The sequence below is a fragment of the Diplotaxodon limnothrissa genome, linkage group LG18 (genome assembly GCF_057381915.1).
Source record: "Diplotaxodon limnothrissa isolate DT_005_m linkage group LG18, D_limnothrissa_male_GT1.1, whole genome shotgun sequence".
NCBI classification, from domain to species: domain Eukaryota; kingdom Metazoa; phylum Chordata; class Actinopteri; order Cichliformes; family Cichlidae; genus Diplotaxodon; species Diplotaxodon limnothrissa.
Genome location: NC_140613.1, coordinates 39,584,517 through 39,603,804, shown reverse-complemented (window position 1 = coordinate 39,603,804; position 19,288 = coordinate 39,584,517). Strand labels below are relative to the sequence as shown.

Below are 19,288 nucleotides of genomic sequence, written 5' to 3'. Positions count from 1 at the left end.
TTTTGGGAAGAATAAATCTAATTAAGATGGTAATCCTACCGAAAATACTATATTATAGTAGAGGTGGGAATCACCATACATCCCACGATACGATATTATCACAATACTTAACGCACGATACGATATTATTGCAATTTTTTAAAATATTTTGCGATATTCAGATTCTGTACATAAAGGTAAACTTTATCAATATTCATTTATCTAATATCAAAGTCTCGCACTCAGTCCTTCTCTCATTTCAGTCAGTTTTATTGTTGACAGACTGAACGGTTTGTATTACAGTCTAGTCCAACTTAACTGAATGCAACCATCTGGTACAATTATAGCTATTCTAAACTATGCAATTTATGAAAACTATGCAGCCCCTTCAGCAACTGAAGAATTTGAAAGTAAATTAAAACAAAATATAATTTTACATTAAATAAAAAAGTTTTAAACTTAATTAAAATAAAACATGTCTTAAATTAAAATAAGTAAACTGTCATGTTTATTGCTGTCAAAAAAAGAAGTTAAACACATTTGGACAGTGAAGGAATGTCAGGATTCTTGCTCAGAAAAAGGATCAACATGCTCTGAAGTCAGAGCATGTTCCAGTCCACAAAAACGTTTTTTGTAACAAAATATCGATTTCTGCTGTCCCTGTATCGATACATTATTAGCAAACAAAATATCACGATACTACAAAGTATCGATTTTTTCCCCCACCCCTATATTATACAGGCATGTTGTTTGTAATTTTGAAATCAGAAGATATTAAAGCAATTAACAAGGCTATGGTGGATTTCATTTGGGCAGGAAGAAAACCCAAAATTAAATTGGAGACACTACAGCTACCGAAAGATCTGGGCGGATGGGGAGTGCCAAACATAGAAAATTATGTTCTCTCAATGCAAGCGAGGTTTCTTTCTGCCTGGATACATGAATATTCTGATCTGCCATGGCTAAATATTGAGGAAGTATCATGTAAACCATCCTCACCTGTTAACTTTTTAGGGAAACGTCTAAATGATTTACCTCACGTAATAAAGTATAACCCACTAATATATAATGCTATGTGGACTGAGAAAACTTTTTAACAGTAGTCTTCTGTTTAATATTTTGTCAACGTTTATAAATAATCCAGATCTTCTCCCGCAAAACATAAAGTAGGTGTAAAGAGGTTTTATGACCTCTTTAAACATGGTGAGTTTAAATCATTTGAATCCTTGAAGTCCCAGTATTCTATGTCAAAGACTGAGTTTTATAAGTATTTGCAATTGAGAAATTATGTGTGAAAAAATGCTAAATCATTACAAATCGCAACAGCCTCTTTTCGGTTGGAGAAATTCTTTCTAGATAATAGGGAGCATAAACATTTTGTATCGAAGTTTCATTCAGAGATTTATGCCCTAATTGTGGATAAACTGGCATGGTTGAGAAAATCTTGGGGGACGTTGCTTAAATGTGAAATAGATATACAGGCATGGGACAAAATCCTGCTCCTTCCATCTAAAATCTCTGTTTGTAACCGATTTAAAGAACTGCAGTACAAAATCCTGCACAACGTATATATTTCTCCGTATATTTATAGTAAGTATAATATGGGAACATCTCCAAATTGTCTCAAGTGTAAGGTCAGAGTGGGCACTAGATTCCACTGCTTGTGGGAAAGTGCTATTATTCAATCATTTTGGAAAGAGGTCTGCGCCAATATTAGTACAGCCATTGGTCAGCAGGTGACAGAACACCCATTAGCTTATTGGGATATATCCCTGTTTCACTGGTACAACATGAGCATGTAATTCAGTCACTGTTAATGTTGGCCAGGAAAAGCATTATGTTGAGATGGCTGGCAGCTGAGCCTCCCTCCATTTCTCTATGGAAGTCGCTCATCATTGATGTTATGACTCTGATCAGTTTGGGACATTACATTGATGGGAGCTCCCGAGGTTTTGTGGACAAATGGAAGAAACCACTGGAAGCACTGGGAGTAACTTGTAAACTGGACCCTAATGGACAATTATTATGGACATAATGTTGTAATATTCTAGTGCTGTGCAGAATTGTTATTTTGGACGTGAACCAGTCTTGTATTTGTTGGGGGGAAAAGTTAAATAAAAGTTTAAAAAAAAAGAAAACACCAGAACAATGCTGAAAAAGCACACAAAACACAGTGGAGATGGGAATAAAACACAACAGAAGTTAAATAAAACACACTACAAGTAGAAAAAAATCTCACAAAATATGACAGAAGCGTTTTTGGGGCGATATTAATGTCACGGACCAGCTGTGGAAGTGACAGATACCAAAACATGCGAAGGGCTGCACTGAAATATGCTTAAAAGAACCGTAGGATTCATCAGTGTTGTGAGTAAAAAAAGATGTAGGTAATGTGGGTTTTAATGGCATCATCCATATAATACTGCGGACCCATTTTTGCTATTAGCCCTTCACTGTTAGCATATCACTTCCATTGTAGGAGGGAGAAGAGATAAGTGCTGACTGGATCAAGAGAAGAGAGGAGAAGAGAAGAGGGGTCTAGTTACAGGTTGTGGGGGCCTTTGTAGGCTGAGGTACATGGTTCTGTGGCATGCTGTAATCAAGTCCTCTCACAGACTGACAGCTTGGCACTTGTTTACAGAGGACTTTAATTTCCCTGACAGTCCTTTCCCTCCACCAATCACTCCATCTTCCCTTTGCCCATTCTGTGTAGAGTCTTGTCTTTATTTTTCTCCCTCAGTTACCTTTGTCTCACTCTCGCGCTCCTTGCTCTCTCTATCGTACCCTGTCACTCAGTCGTAACCCCATTTGCGCCGGCAACAAGTTAATGGTTGCTGCTACAGCTGAAAAAGCTTCCTGTTTTCTTCTGCACAAATCCATTTGTTTTATCATCATTTATTTTTGTCTATTTACACAGGCCTGAGGGGGAGGAATTGCTGAAGCATTTGGGCAATTTTTTGTGTTATTTCCCAAGCTTAGCCTGGGGATAGAATCTCAGCAGAGCTAATTTTCAGTCTAAACTTGTTGCTACTGTTACTGCACCAAAGTGGATGGTAATTTATGTATGCTTTCATTTCCATCTGTACTGTAGGCACACCGAACACCCACCCTTCTACAAAAAGGTGTCAAGTCATTATAGTATAATCTTATGTATTAAGAAGATGGAGCAAACTATGGATTCATTTTTCACTTGTTGAAATCCAAAAAGTGTGAGCAAAGGGCATGACTATTTAGAGCTACAACAAAACAAAGATATTGCCACTGATGTACTATTAACCAACACTGTCCATTGGTTTTTTACTTCTCTTGACATCGAGTCAATAGATTTAGTTCTACAGTAGATTTCACCTGTATTTGCTTGATTTTATTATTATTATTATTATTATTATTATTATTATTATTATTATTACTATACATTGGGACACTGTTCTATTCTTGCTAATTTGCCAGAATTGTCCAGGGTTAAATCAATACTTTGCTTTTTTCACTTTACCTCTTTAACTTGGAGAACACCCTGATACTCAATGACAGTTACATTTGGATGACTGATGCTAGGTGCTTCTATCTGTTTGATTGTGGTTTCCAGCTTCTGTTCCAGGTGTACACATCTTTTCTCAGTTTTCTCCAGTTTACGGACTTTATCTTGTAGGTCTGTCTCTTACCCGCTCGCCTTCAATTCTTTCGTGTTTTTTTTTTCCATTTATTTTATTTTTTAACTACTGTTATAAAGTAACAGTAAATAAGAAGACCACATACAAGGACATTACAGAAGGCTTTGAGAATTTGAATGTTTGAAGATACATTACACACTATTTAGCTTCTAAGAAAAAAATCTCTGTATATGTCTGTTACCCATGGTAGAATTTAACAACAACAGTATTGTAAAGTAAAACTTGCAGGGCAAGATGTTTTTAAACTTTATTTTGGTTCAAGGTAAGAAAAACTTTTGAGCATGTTTTAAAAATTAGATTTATTATTGATCCTGAGCACTGAAAGCTAAACTCATTGTAGATAATGTTTCCAAATAACTGTTACAATATAGCTCTGTTTTTTGTTTAAAAATAGCTTCTGAGTAGCAAAGCTCGGTAAACTGTAATAAAGTGCCTTCTAATGGCCTATTAGAAGAGTTTTAAAATAGACTCGAGGAGAAAATAGTCTGTAAAGGTTAGTGACCAAAATAAACAGCTGTGTTTATTGAACAAATAAACAGCTGAAGCACTGAACTAAAATGTAACTAACTAAAATGTTAGCACTCACATTATTAACTAAAATTCTCTAATACTCACTACATGGAAAAAATACACACATTAATAGATGACAATGAACACAAACAACACACTAAATTCAAGATGGGGAAAACATCACCTGAATTAGCCAGTAATTTCAGTGTTAAATGTGGAAACCTCTAGTAAACTGCCCTAAATGCTTAGGACTCAGGTTGGCTTTCTAGAGTGGGTCAGGTCGACACTAGAGGAAACTGTGGATCTGAACCATAGTGCAACTAAACTTATTGTGACTTGCAGTCTCCCTGCAAATTTATAATTTAATATAACAAATACTGATTTTTTGCAAGGGCAAGTTGCTGAGCTCACACAGCGCTGTTGCTAATCCTTTACAAGACCCTAACCCAAAACTCCAACCCCAATTTTTTTTATTAGTGTGTGGTCAAATTTGGGACTTTGCAGGGTGGCTTTATGATTATTATTTTTGTTGTGTTTTAATATTCTTATCCAATATATCCAATACACTGGGGACAGATTGTAATTCATTTTTATGTAAGAAAGGCCAGAGAAAGTGTCAGGCTTTTATCTTTAATCATTTTTGAGATGCATGCATCTCCATGTTTGGACTTTGCCTTGGATTTGAAAGTGCAAAAAATACATGCTTGGAATTGGTCGACATATCATTTTACAAAAAAATATAGCTTGAAAATTGTTTTGCATGTGAAATGAAAATTTTAAAAGGAATCATTATATGTATAGCCCAAAAAATTATAAAATTGTTCAGCAAATCAGAGGTAGTCAAGCAGAAGAGCCACAATGGTTTAGGAAGGAATGACCTTTAAGTGAGTCAACACTGAAAGGTTGAGTCCCAAAAATTTACATGATTGTCTTATGTATTTTAAGTCTTTCTGGGAGGGAGGGGGGGGGGGGGGGGGGGTAACTGTTTTTAACTGTTGTTGTTGGTTTCATTCCACAGATCTACCCCAGTCTGTGTGAAAGGTGTTATTATAGGACACAATGACCACAACATTACTTCAGTATTTACCAAAGATGTTGCTGTGATGTATAGATAACTGCATTAGTGTATCTTCTCTTTGCCCACTGCAGGCCTGTTGGGTTTTGGCTGACCAGGGCTCAGTCTCTGCTCTACTGCAATGAGCATGGAATGCTGGGCTCCTTCTCTGAGGAGGTGATGAGCTGTAGCTGCCCCGTGGAGCAGCCAAACTGCCAAGGAGTCATCCCCTGTGTTGTAGGGACTTCCACCACCTCCTGCACCCTCTGCGCCTCTGACAACGCCACCCGTTGTGGAGCCTGTCATCACGGCAACATCCTCCATCTTGGTTCCTGTCGACCTAGCATTGCTGCATCGCTAGATCATTACCTGAACTTTGACTTGGACATGCCTGATGCCGAGGTTCTCAAAGCTCCTTAATTATGTATTCCACTGGTTCTCAAAGCTCTTTGGGACAAATTAAACAAACAGTGCCTCAAAGGGCTCACATGCCATCAATTGTTAAATTGTTTTTGTGTTGAATCTTTATACTGAACATACAAGATTTACATAACAGTACAAATATTAGTCATGTACAGTTTTTTTGTTCAAAAAGGAATACAGTATTAAACAGGGATTGAGAGGGGGTTTCAAAATAGAAAGCTGACTCTGAAGTACCTACAGCGCAAAGAGTCCCTTCATTCAGCAAGCCCAGGAGCAAAAACTCATACTATGCTTTTTTAATAAATCACCACAGCAGTTATTTTCTAGCCCTCAAGAGGTCTAAGTTGTCACTGTTGAACCTCTGCCTTAACTCTAATCCTAGTTCACAAGCCTTCAAATTGTGGCTCTTTAGACCTACTTGAGTGTCTTCCTTTGGCTTTGACAAAAAACTTGATAAATATGAAAATGATCCTCTTAATTTGCTGAACCTCAATAGCAATGGCTAGCAAAGATGTGGAAGCAAATAGGTGATCTCTAGTAAATGGTATGCCTTTACATTTTTTCTTTACAATAGTTCCCTTTTATTGCTTTTGACTATAATAAAAATAACTTATATTAAGCAAATTTATTTATTATGTATTTATTATAGTTAAATAATCACATTTTATAATGCCAATGCCTAATCAGAATGTCTAATTTTTGCTTTTTATTAAAATGTCTTTAAAAATCATTAAAAGTTTTACAAGGGGTCTAAGGAGCTTGGAAAGAAAAGCGTCTGGACTTCTTTAAGTTTCATTTGAGAAGCTTCTTCAGTTCTAAAAGCAATTGGTGGAGAGTCCCAAATTTTAAGCCCTATGGGAGTGTCCCCAAGAGGGTCATGGACCCCCTATTGATCCTCTGCCTAATCACACAAGCCATGGTGTGAAAAGGATGTGAGTGGGCGTTAAGGCGTCTAGGAAGGGATCTCAAAACTGGATTATAGATGGCAGACTTTCTCGGATGAGAGGTGAAACGTCTTCAAGAAAACTTAAAGAAGTCCAGACGCTTTTCTTTCCAAGCTCCTTAGACTACGATGACCTGGATGACTGAGAACCTTCACAGACATTTTACAACGGTTTTCAGCATTTGTAAACTAAAGTTGTAAAACATCCATTGTGGCTCTTGATGAGATTTATAAATTCTGGCAAAGGTGGTAGTTGAAATTTAAAATTTGGTAATAGCTCAGTTTGAGAACCAGTGCATTAATTATCTATCTGCTTATTGCATTGACTGCAGCCTCACGGTTTGTTAATCCCTCTTCAGGTAAAGTACCTGCTTCAGCGACTGGACAGCAGGATAGAGGTCCATGCCATCTATATCAGCAATGATGTCCGCCTGGGAAGTTGGTTCAATCCTGCCTGGAGGAAGAGGATGCTACTAACACTCAAGAGTAACAAAAACAAGTCCAACCTCATCCACATGCTAATGGGCATTTCTTTTCAGATATGCTCAACTAAAAATTCAACACTGGAACCCGTGCCTGCTGTCTATGTGAATCCTTTTGGGGGAAGTCACTCAGAGAGCTGGTTCATGCCAGTGAACCAGCCTGACTTCTCTAACTGGGAGAGAACTCGACTGGACAGCGTCACCACTGCACAGTGTTACAACTGGACTCTGTCTCTGGGCAGCAAGTGGAAATCCTTTTTTGAAACAGTGCACATCTACCTGAGAAGCCGCATAGTCACGGATGATCCAACAGTGAATGAAACTCTCTTCTATGAGCCATTGGACTTGGATGATCAGACCTCCAACCTGGGCTACATGAAGATCAACACGCTGAAGGTGTTCGGATACAGCATGCACTTTGACCCTGAGGGCATCAAGGATCTGATTCTCCAGTTGGACTACCCCTACACACAGGGTACGCAGGATGCCGCCTTTCTGATGTTACTGGAGATGAGAGACCGGATTAATCGGCTATCTCCACCAGCACCACAGCCATTAGATCTGTTTTCTTGTCTCCTGCGCCACCGCCTCAAGCTGTCAGCCGGAGAGGTGGCACGAATCAAGGACTCTCTGCAGATCTTCAATTCCAAGCTTCCCAATGCTTCACCTGAACCTGAGCTGGCCCAGCTCTGTAGCTAGCTAGTTTAGCACAATCGCCAGGTTCAGGAATGATGCTGTTCGTAGAAAGAGGAATTGCTACTTCAGGGACGACTCTGCTGAGATGGCCTTTGGACCCGAATCATCTGGATTAACGTACTCTGAAGAAGGTTGAATGCTTGGCCTTTTTATGGTCACTCTCAGTTGGTTTTCTGGTGTTTTACCTTTGACAAACAGCATCATGTCCTTGACTTTTCGGAGAACGAGGGATACTTTGACTCTGTTTAGGAGGCTGTACTGAACCCACCCGGAGGTTCACTTTTGCTATTACTGCCCTGCAAACTGCATAACTGGACAAGGCTAAAAAGGTTTCTTTCACTGACAAGTTTTTGTGATTTGGAACAATAAAAAGAAGATCATACATAAGACACCTGCCTTGCAAAGACAAACGCGGTTTTCTTATAAGAGGAACTCTTCAGAGGTCTTCAAAAATTAGCGGAAGAGGATTTCCCTTTTCTAACCCTATTTTCTTTGGCTACAGAACAATCTTGAGGGAAGGGAAAATGGGATAATTATATATATGTGGTGAATGAGTTGTTATGTTATGCTTAACAGTTTAAAATTTGATAATATTGAACCCTGTCACTGTCTTTGAATATTTCTTTTTAAACCCTACCTTCCATTTTATCTGGCATTTGAAAACTTGTATCTATGCTTAACATCTGAGTGAGAAGCCTGTTAGTGATGTTCTGTCCTTGGTGGCTTGTCTGTACCAAAAGAAGGTAACACATTGGCAATTTGAATGGCAAAATATCGTAAATGTTGAGTTATTATTCTTTCACTTTTGAGCTGAAATAATTCATAATGGAACCTTCAGATGTGGTAACAAAAAGGTCTGCGGATATAGCGCTGTAAATAACGCTCCATCTAACCCAGGTTGTGGACAAGTGCACATTGCTTTTTAGATAACTGAGTTCAAAGACCAAAAAAATGTTTATAACAAAACAAACTCATGCCTTATATGGAGAGTCAATGTTAAGGTAAGAAGCACATTTAGTTTCTGTGTTTGGTTTCCCTGCGAAGGTTGTATTGCTTTTTATATTTCAATATTTCTACCAAGACAGAACAACAGACGCATTCTCCAGAGTACGTGGTAATGTAGCTTTTCCATGTAAATGCCAGTCACTCGTTCTGCAGGTACTTGTTTTGATTTGGTGTTGTGAAACTTTTGAATCACCATTCACAGTGCACACCAGTACATGCATAATGTAATTGTTCTGCAAAATCCTCCAATGAGATAAACTTTCAGTAAATAATAGAACATGTTCGAATTTATGGTTTTAAAAGGTTTTCAGTGGTTCGGTTAGTCTCAGGTCTATGAAACCTTTTTCTTTTTTTTTTTTTTGACATATGGGTCCAATGTGAGCTGCAGTTACCACGGCAACTGGAGTTACAAGGTTTCTGCGGGGCGGTGATGGTACACTTGAAAACTGCAAACTTAACCAGGATGATACTTGATATGATTTTACTTTTGCTTCACTAATTTCTCACTGAAAGTTAGAAAACCTTGTATGTCATTATCAACAGTTCTTCTGTGCTCAGCTTGCTTAAGTAAAAACAAAGTGATTTATCTATCTGAGAGCCTTTTCCTTGTTTACAAAACTTTAACCCTCACTGTTACGTCTGTTATATAGCATTATTGCCATATTACCTCTTTGCCTGCATGTTACAACATTGTCTTTGGTCAATTCAAAGACATATTGATAAGATTAGCTGTGAAGATGGTGTCATGGAAAAGTGCAATGATGATGGCGGATGTGGTCAGAGCTACAGTAATAGTGGTAGTAAGGGGAGGGGGTGACGCAAGACCGTCTCATCTTACCACCACTAGCTGTTCATTGTTCTAGTGTAAGCACAGTTTTTCACATTTGCATTTATTTATTTCACAGACAACACAGATCTGTTGTTAAGTAATTTCTTGTTAAGTACATGTGTCACACTATCACTATTGCAAACACTGTTTCTGTTTCCGGTCCACCTAATGGGTGCCAGGCAGAATTATCAACGTGGAAAAATGGGAAACTAATCAAAAAAACCAAAACAAATTCAGTCATTTATTTTGTTTTCATGTCCTTACTGAAACCATTTGACTAATTTGCAGCTGTTTTTATGCCAGATATGCTGGTTAGAAACCAGCCTTGCATAAACATTTAGACCTTTTCAACATAGTCATGTTCGATAATATTTGCAGCTTTTGACGGTGGACTTATAAATTAGGTCACCATGCTGCAGTTTCCAACTAAGTTAAAGGCAGGTAATGCATTTTCTGTGGATCAATTTTTCAAATGAAGAGGAGCATTCTTGTGCATCTACAGGGAGGCAAAAGGAAGAAGTGGTAACAGGTCAAATATTTCAGTATTTTATCTCAGTCTCAAAGCCAAGTAAATTATCAGCAACTAAGTGATGTTGTTAGACTTTAAAATTATTGTTGCTAGTTTGTGCACTAATCTTATACTAAAGTCTTATACCCTTTTTAAATATTTAGTCAGCTGTTGCCTGCATGTAACAACCAATTACAGCAACTGGAAAGAAGCCAGTCAAAGCCAAACAGAACAGGTTAATCTGATCTAACAGGTTAACCTTAAGAACAGGATTAACTGCATTAAACTCCCTGCCTCAGAGGCTCATTTATGGGAAGTTAGAAACAAGAGTGAAAGACAAAAATGTGCATTTTACAGTAACATTCTGTTAGTATGGTTCAATTAATTTAATTTAGAACATTACTATATTTTTACAGGGTGACGCTATAAAACTAGTGATGAAGGAATTTCTACTGTATTTTCTCCAAAATTGTTGCTATTTCAAAAGTAAATATCTATTGAGTCTGCAGGTAGTGTAATTTCACTTGGTGATGGTGTTCTTTCAGTCACTGTCCACAGTTCATGCAAACAAATATGCTACTATAACTACAGTTAAATGGAAGCACTCAATATTTTAAAACATACTACTAACACAGACCCTTATTCACTAATATGTGAATATAAATGTTCTCACTGTGTCCACAAAATAAAAGCACAGAGGAAATTATCATTGGATTCATGAAACAGGTTGAATGGAGAGGGTGAGAAAAACAGCTGGAAGACAATGGCAACCACATCTGTCAGCTAAAGATTAGGAAACTCATTGCAAATATAAGAAAACACGAGTAAGTGGAATATTGCAGAGAAATTAGACTGTCAATGAATTTTCAACCATTATGTTGAAGATTTGTTGGTGTGTTTGGATCATTGTCCAGTTGCATGACCCAATGTCAGCAAAGCTATGGATAGATGGCTGTACATTTGATTCTATAATAATAATAATAATAATAATAATAATAATAATAATAATAATAATAATGGATTGCATTTATATAGCGCTTTTCAGGGCCCTCAAAGCGCTGTACAATGCCACTATTCATTCACTCTCACATTCACACACTGGTGGAGGCAGCTACAGTTGTAGCCACAGCTGCCCTGGGGCAGACTGACAGAAGCGAGGCTGCCATATCGCACCATCGGCCCTTCTGGCCAACACCAGTAGGCGGTAGGTGAAGTGTCTTGCCCAAGGACACAACAACCAAGACAGACAGAGCTGGGGATCGAACGGGCAACCTTCCGGTTACAAGATGATTTGAAAATGTCCTTTTTACCCATTCCAGATTGATTAAATTCATTTCAGTTTTATTCATATACTGGTAAATCACAACAATAGTCATCTTAAAGCACTTTGTATTATAAGGTAAAGACCTTAGAATAATACAGACAAAACCCCAACAATCAGATAATCCCCTATGAGGAAGCACTTGGTGACAGTGGGAAGAAAAAACATACTTTCTAACAGGAAGAAACCTCCAGCATAACCAGGCTTAGATAATTTGGGAGAAATATGGTTTATTTCTAGTCCCTGTCATCACTGCAACATGCTGGATCAAGTGAAGGCTTTTTAGGAAGTTGGTCAAAAATGACTGGTAATGCCATCCAGAGTAAGTATGTGGTTTGTCGCCAAGTTTTTAAAAGATTTTTAAGGCTGAGAACAATAACTTCAGTTTATGTGACTTTAGAAGTAAGGAATTAAAGGTCCTCCAGGCTTTAAGACGGGGGTCTCAAACTCACGGCCAGGGGGCCACCTGCGACTCACATCGCCCCTACGTGCGGCCCATATATTGACGTGAAGAAATATAATGCAGTTTGGCACTTGAGGATTTGTTTGTTGTTGTTGCAAAAGTAGAAATTGAGTCTAATAGACATATTGCTTGCTTAAGTAATAACAAAGTGGTTTATTGCTTTGAGGACCTTTTTGTGTTGATTAAGAAGTAACATATTAGCAATAAAGTATTATACAGATAAGACTGTCTTCAGCTTTTCCAACACATATTGGTGAGATTCACTATGAAAATGTTGAAGTGAAGTATGAAGTGGAAAATGCAATGCTGGTAGTGGGGTTAAGGTTAAGGGGATGAGGTCTGACTGAACTAGACATCTAATACAAAATACAATCTAATACAAGGAGGGTAAAACATTTTTAAAACTTTATAGTCCTACATTCTTAAATTCATAATTGGTATTTTCATGTTTCCTGTTCAACAACCAGGATAATCAGTCAGAAAAAATGGGCTACTATCCATTGATGACAGAACATAGATGGCCTGAAAAGCTTCAGGTTTGCTTTACTCTAGGTGTTTATAAGAAATTTGATTGATTGTTTTGATTCACTTGTATCTCTGAAATAGAGAGTCCATTGAGCCTCCAAATCTTGTTCTTAAAGGTGAATTATCATTATTATTATTAAAGTTGAATATTTCAGTTTCTCATTGAAATATTCACTATTAATTTTTTTAGTATAGTGTTAAATTGAACTGAAACGATTTTGTAAACTTGGAAAACTAACTAAAATTAAATAATAATAGAGGAAATATCCCTAGCTTTAATATGCATTACTTTGGTAAAAATTGCATTACACGTTCCTGTTGAGACATTGATGGATGTGCTTATTGGGACTTTAGATGTCTACAAAAGGGTGAGTCAACTGCTTTTGAAAACGCCTGTGTTTTTATTGTAATACCTGTACTAATTTTTGTAAATCTTGCCTCTAACGTATGCCCTCCATATTATAGTAATTAAAAAAAGACTAAACGCTGAAAAAACTGAACTGAAAAACTATACAATTAAAAAGTAAATACTCTGGGAAATAAGCCTGAAAGCCTAAGAGTGATGTGCTCTATCAGGATAACGTGGTACTGTCGGTCTTAAGAGATGATAGGCTCTGATCAGTTAGGACTTGAGTGTACGAGAGAAGGATTTCACATTAAATTCTGGATTTAACAGGAAGCCAATGAAGTGTGACCAGAGGGAGTCCCATTCCTACTGCGGTACTTTGTACCAGGAAACTAGGACAACCTGATAATACAGAATTGTAACAGTCCAGCCTAGAGGTAAGAAATGTATGAACTAATGTGTAGCGTCGTTCTGAGAGAAAAGGTTTCTCATTTTTGATAATATTACACGAAAAAGAGAACATAGTCCTAGAGATTAAACATTTTTAAAGTTTCGAATAATACAGCTAGAAGGAAAAGAAAATTAGAAATTCAGAAAAATAATACACCACAGTTTTATGCTGGGCAGAGATGGCAAATTTGAACAGTGTTCAATTAAAGAAACAAAAAAAAGCAGATGAATACAGATATGTAGAAATGAAGGGAAAAGACAGACAGACAGAGGTTCTACAAAAGACTACACGAACAAAGAAATGTGACAGAAATGTCATACTTTCATCATAATTTCCACCATTTGCGATTTGACTGGCATTTATATAATTATACCGTCACATTGTGCCCTTTTCTTCTGTAATGTCACGTGAGACTAGAGAGATGGCTTCAACACTATCTCATCGCACCAAGTTTCTAAGATAAGTCTAACAGTAGTTTGGAATATGTATTAAAAATGTAAAAAGTTAAATGGAAACTTTGCTGTTGGGTTTGAGGTAAATAAAGGCTGGTTCATATTCTCTTCTTCACAGCAACTTTCTGTGTTGTATTCATTATGCTTGCACAATCAAACTGACCTCAGTGCATCCATGAGGCAACTTGCAAAGCATCGCAGGCCTTAGGTTCAGACCCTCTGAGGTCTACATCTTACCTAATTCTGTTATTAGAGCATTTGTTCTTTTAAAAAAATTGCTCTCTCAGGTCTTTGCACTCAAAAAACCAAAAACAAAGAACAAACAAACAAACAGTGGATGGATGGCATTCTACCTCGAATGCATCAAACTGCTCACATGTTTTTCCTTTTTGCTTGTCTCCAACACATAGTGTTAGGGTATGAGTTATCACTGATGATGATCTAGAGGGTGAACATTTGATATAGTTTTCATCCATTATGAACATTCAAATGGAAAAGCTTTGAAAATAAATAAGAAGCATATTTAGCATGTCTAATGTCAAAAGATATACAATTTTATTTAGCATGTCACAAAAACAAAACATATCCCATGACAGTATCCACTACGTTACTGGTGACCTAAGTGATCTTCTAGAAATTATTTTCTTCAAATTCCCTCAATTGGGTCTACAATAAGAGGACAATTCACACTGCATGTAAATTGCCTAAATGACATTGAAGCTGTGACTTTAGCCTGGTGAAATTTTTACATGCAACATCAAAATGTTCACCACAAAATGTTTAATATAATGGATGCACAAACTTCCAATTACCATCAGCTCTTCATAATAAGATGAATGTCTTCTAATATATGGGAGGCAGTATTTTTTGTAAGATGAAAAGCCAATTTCCTGAGTTGTCAGGGCGCAAACAGGAACCAAACGTACACTGTCACATTACATCAGGCTGCTGGTTTATCTGCAAGAGGAAGCAAGAGAGGAATGGGGAGAGAGAGAAGAGAGAGTGACAGAGATGAGGTGAGGGAGTGCTACACTGGCCAGCTCAAGCTGTCTGTATTTTTCCCCCTCTACCCCATAATGATGTGGGGAAGGACTCACTCTGCATTGGGTTAATAAACAGTTATTCATCTTCAGCAAGGCACCCAGGAAACAGAAGTGGGTTTGCCCTTGGGCTAATCTTCAGGCCCGTGGAAGACAGCCAATCCATCAGAGCACTATTTAGACTGCAGACTGCAAACTTTCTGGACCTCCCAAAGAAGTGAGGGGAAGCAAGAGAAAATGAGAGAGTGACTGAGGAAGGAGTAGATGACATAGAGCGAGAGATGGAGAGAAGATAAGGTTAAAAGAAAGTGGGAGGGAATGAAAAGGTGAGGAGAGTTGGGCTCCTAGTTCTGCTGTGATTTATGATGTTTAGAAAGTCAGACTGCTTGAATTAATGAGGTAGATTTGGTGAAATCGACCAGTGTGTGTGTGTGTGTGTGTGTGTGTGTGGACTTTATGCCTGTGTACCTGTAGGTCATTTGACACAGTCATCAATAATGGTGTAGATTTGAGTTTTGAAATGACTTTCAAATTACATTATTACAAATGTATCCAGAGAAATGAGTCATGTTTGCTAACAGGGTAAGGCATTTAAATGCAAAGTTGGAGCTTGTTTGACCTTGACTGAGAGAGAGGCAGGCAGGGAGACAGTTGTTCTTATCATAAAGTGGTTTATTGTAAGTGTATCAACAGCAACATCATGGCTGACAAATCTGAAATTCAAGTTTCATAGAGCTCATCAGTTTCACATGACAGCCTGTAAAAACATCCCAAAAAATAATTTATTCTCTATATTGCTTCCCAAGACTCACTAGGCAAACACATTTATTACCTCCGACCAAGAACAGACAAGGTCACATTACAAATTCACTGGTGCTGCAGAAAGAGTTTTTTTTCTTCTTTGTCAGCATTTTGAAGAAAAACTGCGATGAAAAATTGCTTGTTAGCTCTGACAAAATTACATGTCTGAACACATCTCTTTCTATTTAAGAAACACGGTAAACAATAAAAAACAGTTTTTTTCTTTACTTGTAATGCAAAATTTTTAGCAGTAGTATTTTGGTTTTCATCTACATGTACATAGCATGCAATTTTCAACTAGTGACAAGTCCTAACAATGTCAATGTGGCGACCCACTAGAGGGCTCCACTCACACCCAAGCTGGGAGGAAGGGTTCTGCTGTGTTTGAGCGCAATATGCTCAGTTCATGTTTGGAGGTGAATAAAGTTGGAGTGTAAAACTAGAGCTCCTGTGTCGTGTGTCACATGCCTCCATATCAATGTATATAAGATAACTATAAAAATTTAACTATCTTTAACAGTGGAAATACTGCAAACAATAAAAATACAGACAAATAAGTGAGGATAAAATGACAAAATTTTCTTGCATAAATATCAGCTAATATATTTGAAAAACCCAATAATTAATAAATATGCATCATGACTTTGGACAGTTTCACTGTGACCTTTCGTCTTAGCTATAACATCCATCCACCCAGGTTGTTGGCAGGTAACTGAACTACACTGTAGACTTGAGTAGTATCTATTATTTTTTGTATTAAAGCATACTATCATACAGAGTGACTAAATTCCATTTAATTTTATTTATATAGAGCCAAATTACAACAACTGTCACCTCAAGGCACTTTATATTGTCAGGGAAAGACACTACAACAACATAGAGAACAACAAACCCCTATGAGCAAGCACTTACAGTGGTGGAAAGTACAGCAAAAAGTGGTGACGGAAAAAAGTGTATTCTCTGGAAAGAGGAACAAAGATAAGGAGACCTGGTAGTGGAATAAGGAAGTGCATTCAAAGTAAGAGCAGGAAAAAACAAAAAAGAAAAAAAAATGCATATATCGATCACCTGGATCACCTGTTGAGAAAGAAAAAAGAAAACAAGCAGAAGAGAACAAGAGTAGGGGAGACCGGGGATAGTTGTAACGTGGGTCAGTTGTAACACTTCCAATTTCTCCAATCAGGGCTAAGTTTCAAATGATGTGACTCATCCTGTGCATGCCCAATTCAGTTCTGCTATCACATGTGAAAAATCAGCACATTTTGTCAAACACAGACAATTTAACATGAAAAAAAGTAATTTGTATGCCAAAAAGTAAGTTTTTCTACTTTATTTCAATTTCTAATAGCATTATCTGCTTTGCAGTTAAACTCATCAAATTTAAATGATGTTATTTGTATGTCTATGGGAATATATTCTGTGTAGGTCTTTAGTGCTAGTGTTTTAGCCGTTGGCTGTAATGTTAGCTAGTTCATGGCTATAGGAGTCTGGGTCAGTTGTAACAGCAACAGTCTGGGTTAGTTGTAACAATAATGCAGATGTTACAACTTACCACACTATTACTTTAACTTATATTAAACAAGTTGGGGCAACGACATCAGCAGAGAGAGGTTCACTAGTCGCTTTTGTATATGCGGTTAATGCCATTGGTAACAAAATTACTTCACTGTTTGTGTTCCCACACATACACATTCTCACACTGTGTCAGAGATGGACCAGTAGGAAGTACTGGTAGTGGAAATAAATCAGGATGGATGCAAGAAACAGATTTCCTCATCTTTCTGAAGCACTTTGCAAACCACACCAAGGTAAGCCATGATAAAAAGTAATGGAATTGCGATGCTGGTGAACAACTACATTTTTTCAGCTTCATTGTTATGTTTAAAATTGGTGCAACAGTTGTAGGTTATAATGCCCACTGAGCCAATGAGGCCAAACTCAAGGAAGACCAATCGAAATTAATGAAATATTCAGTTGCAGAAAATTCCATAATTTGTCTTTTTTGGGGGGTTGGAATATGTTCAAAAGCTGGATTTCTGCATTCTGTCACACACACACACAGCTACATAAATGGCTCTAAGTGCATTCATGTGTTGAATAAACAAAGATTACATGTTAATATTTTGTCAGTACCCTTATTTCATTGTGTTACATTTCACCCCAGGATATGTTACAACTAACCCAGACTATGGGGTTAATTGTAACATTTCACTCTTTGTGTTTGAGGCCATACATGCAATGGGTAATTGTGCTGCAGAGAAAATAGCTGCACTATTTAGTAGCCGAGACATGTAAATACTTTGCATTACATTTTGAATCCACTACCTTAAACGAGCTCCAATTTACAGACAGAAATGTCAAAAATGTTACAACTATCCCCGGTCTCCCCTACTAGAATAAACAACATCACAATGATATATGGGAATATGACAGTAAATACTGAATATTAAACATTATTGTGCAGCTCATAAGATCAACAGAACACAGTGTGCTTTGAGGTAGGAGCCAAAAAGGGTGTAGTTTGTGGGTGTGATCACCCGTGTGTACACCTGTGAGCATGGACGCGCTTGTTTTTTTTTTAAAAGGTTCCTTCATGTAATGATCTGCTAGAGGGTGTGTGTGTGTGTGTGTGTGGGGGGGGGGGGGGCACAGCCCCGTCCTCCAGGGCATGAAGCAGGTATGGAGGAGATCAAAACTCCAGACATCCAGAGGCCCCCAGAACACAAGAGACCAAGGAAGACCAACAGAGGGGCAGCCGCGCCACTGTCCCAGAAAGAGCTGAGGAGAGTCCCAGATGAGGGCTCACTCAGCAGCCGCGGAGCAGAAGCCAGGGGGGGTTGCAGTGACGCGCCCGTGAGCTCCACCGGCAGCCAGCTGTGCCTGAGTGACCGAGCCCCAGGCCGAGAGGCCGGGGGCACCCCACCTCCGAAGTGGCCCGAGCGAGCCCCAGGCTCCAGGCCCCGATAAGCGGCCGCCAAGGAGTGAGCCGGTGTGTACCCGGACGCCCACCCCCAGACACAAAGAACCACCAACGCACCGATGTCTGAGGGGGGCAGCTGGAGATGGGGAGGGAAGGAAGGGAGGGGCAAGTGACCCCTCCCTGGGGCCAGCTCCCCCGCTGACCCCAGTAGGCAAGATAAACTTTACTTGTCACAATGAGACTTCTTCCCCGTCTCTGTCAGTCCCTGCATCCCTAAAGGCCTCCAGTTGTCCCGAGTTCTCTCTGACTGTCTCCTTGGTGCATTTAAACCCCTGTTCCTCCCTGTCCTCATCGTCTGTTGTCTTCGTCTCCGTTATCAGTCATCATAATTTTACCATCTCTGTGCAAGTCTGCAAATTTCTTTATTAAATCACAAGTTTCTTAAATTCATCAAGTCTCTCTGTGCCTGGGTCCTCGTCACAAAACATGACATCACTGTTTTGTACATTTTAACACAATTTAATCCCACATTTGTGAAAGAAAAGCAAAACAGTTTTTTTGAAAACCATCAAATCTGATAAAGGTTATTTAAATGCTGCAAAAGAAGAATGGATTGGAATAAAAAAAACAAAACATTTCCTAACCTTAATTACTGGGGAAAATGATGAATGATGCTCACAGTGAGTAAAAAGTAAACTGAGTGCATTTTTTGGACAGAGATTCACTTTTAATGTGTATGTATAATACAATACAGATGCATAAAAAAACACTCCCAAAACAGAATAAATTATTACAAATAAATTATTACAAAATATTAAAAACAATATATAAAAATGGAGGCAACTTTGCCTGTGGTAGAATGTATACCA

At 38.1% G+C, this 19,288-nt stretch overlaps 1 protein-coding gene across 1 annotated transcript in view; it reads left to right on the top strand.

The window, feature by feature from the left end:
• brinp2 (bone morphogenetic protein/retinoic acid inducible neural-specific 2) overlaps window positions 1–7,761 on the top strand; it is a 278,121-nt gene extending 270,360 nt beyond the window's left edge. Inside the window, exons 8-9 of the mRNA XM_085376930.1 lie at window positions 5,310–5,616; window positions 6,940–7,761. Of these exons, the coding sequence (XP_085233056.1) occupies window positions 5,310–5,616; window positions 6,940–7,761 (1,129 nt within the window). The remainder of the gene's footprint in view (window positions 1–5,309; window positions 5,617–6,939) is intronic.
• Window positions 7,762–19,288: the final 11,527 nt, after the last annotated feature.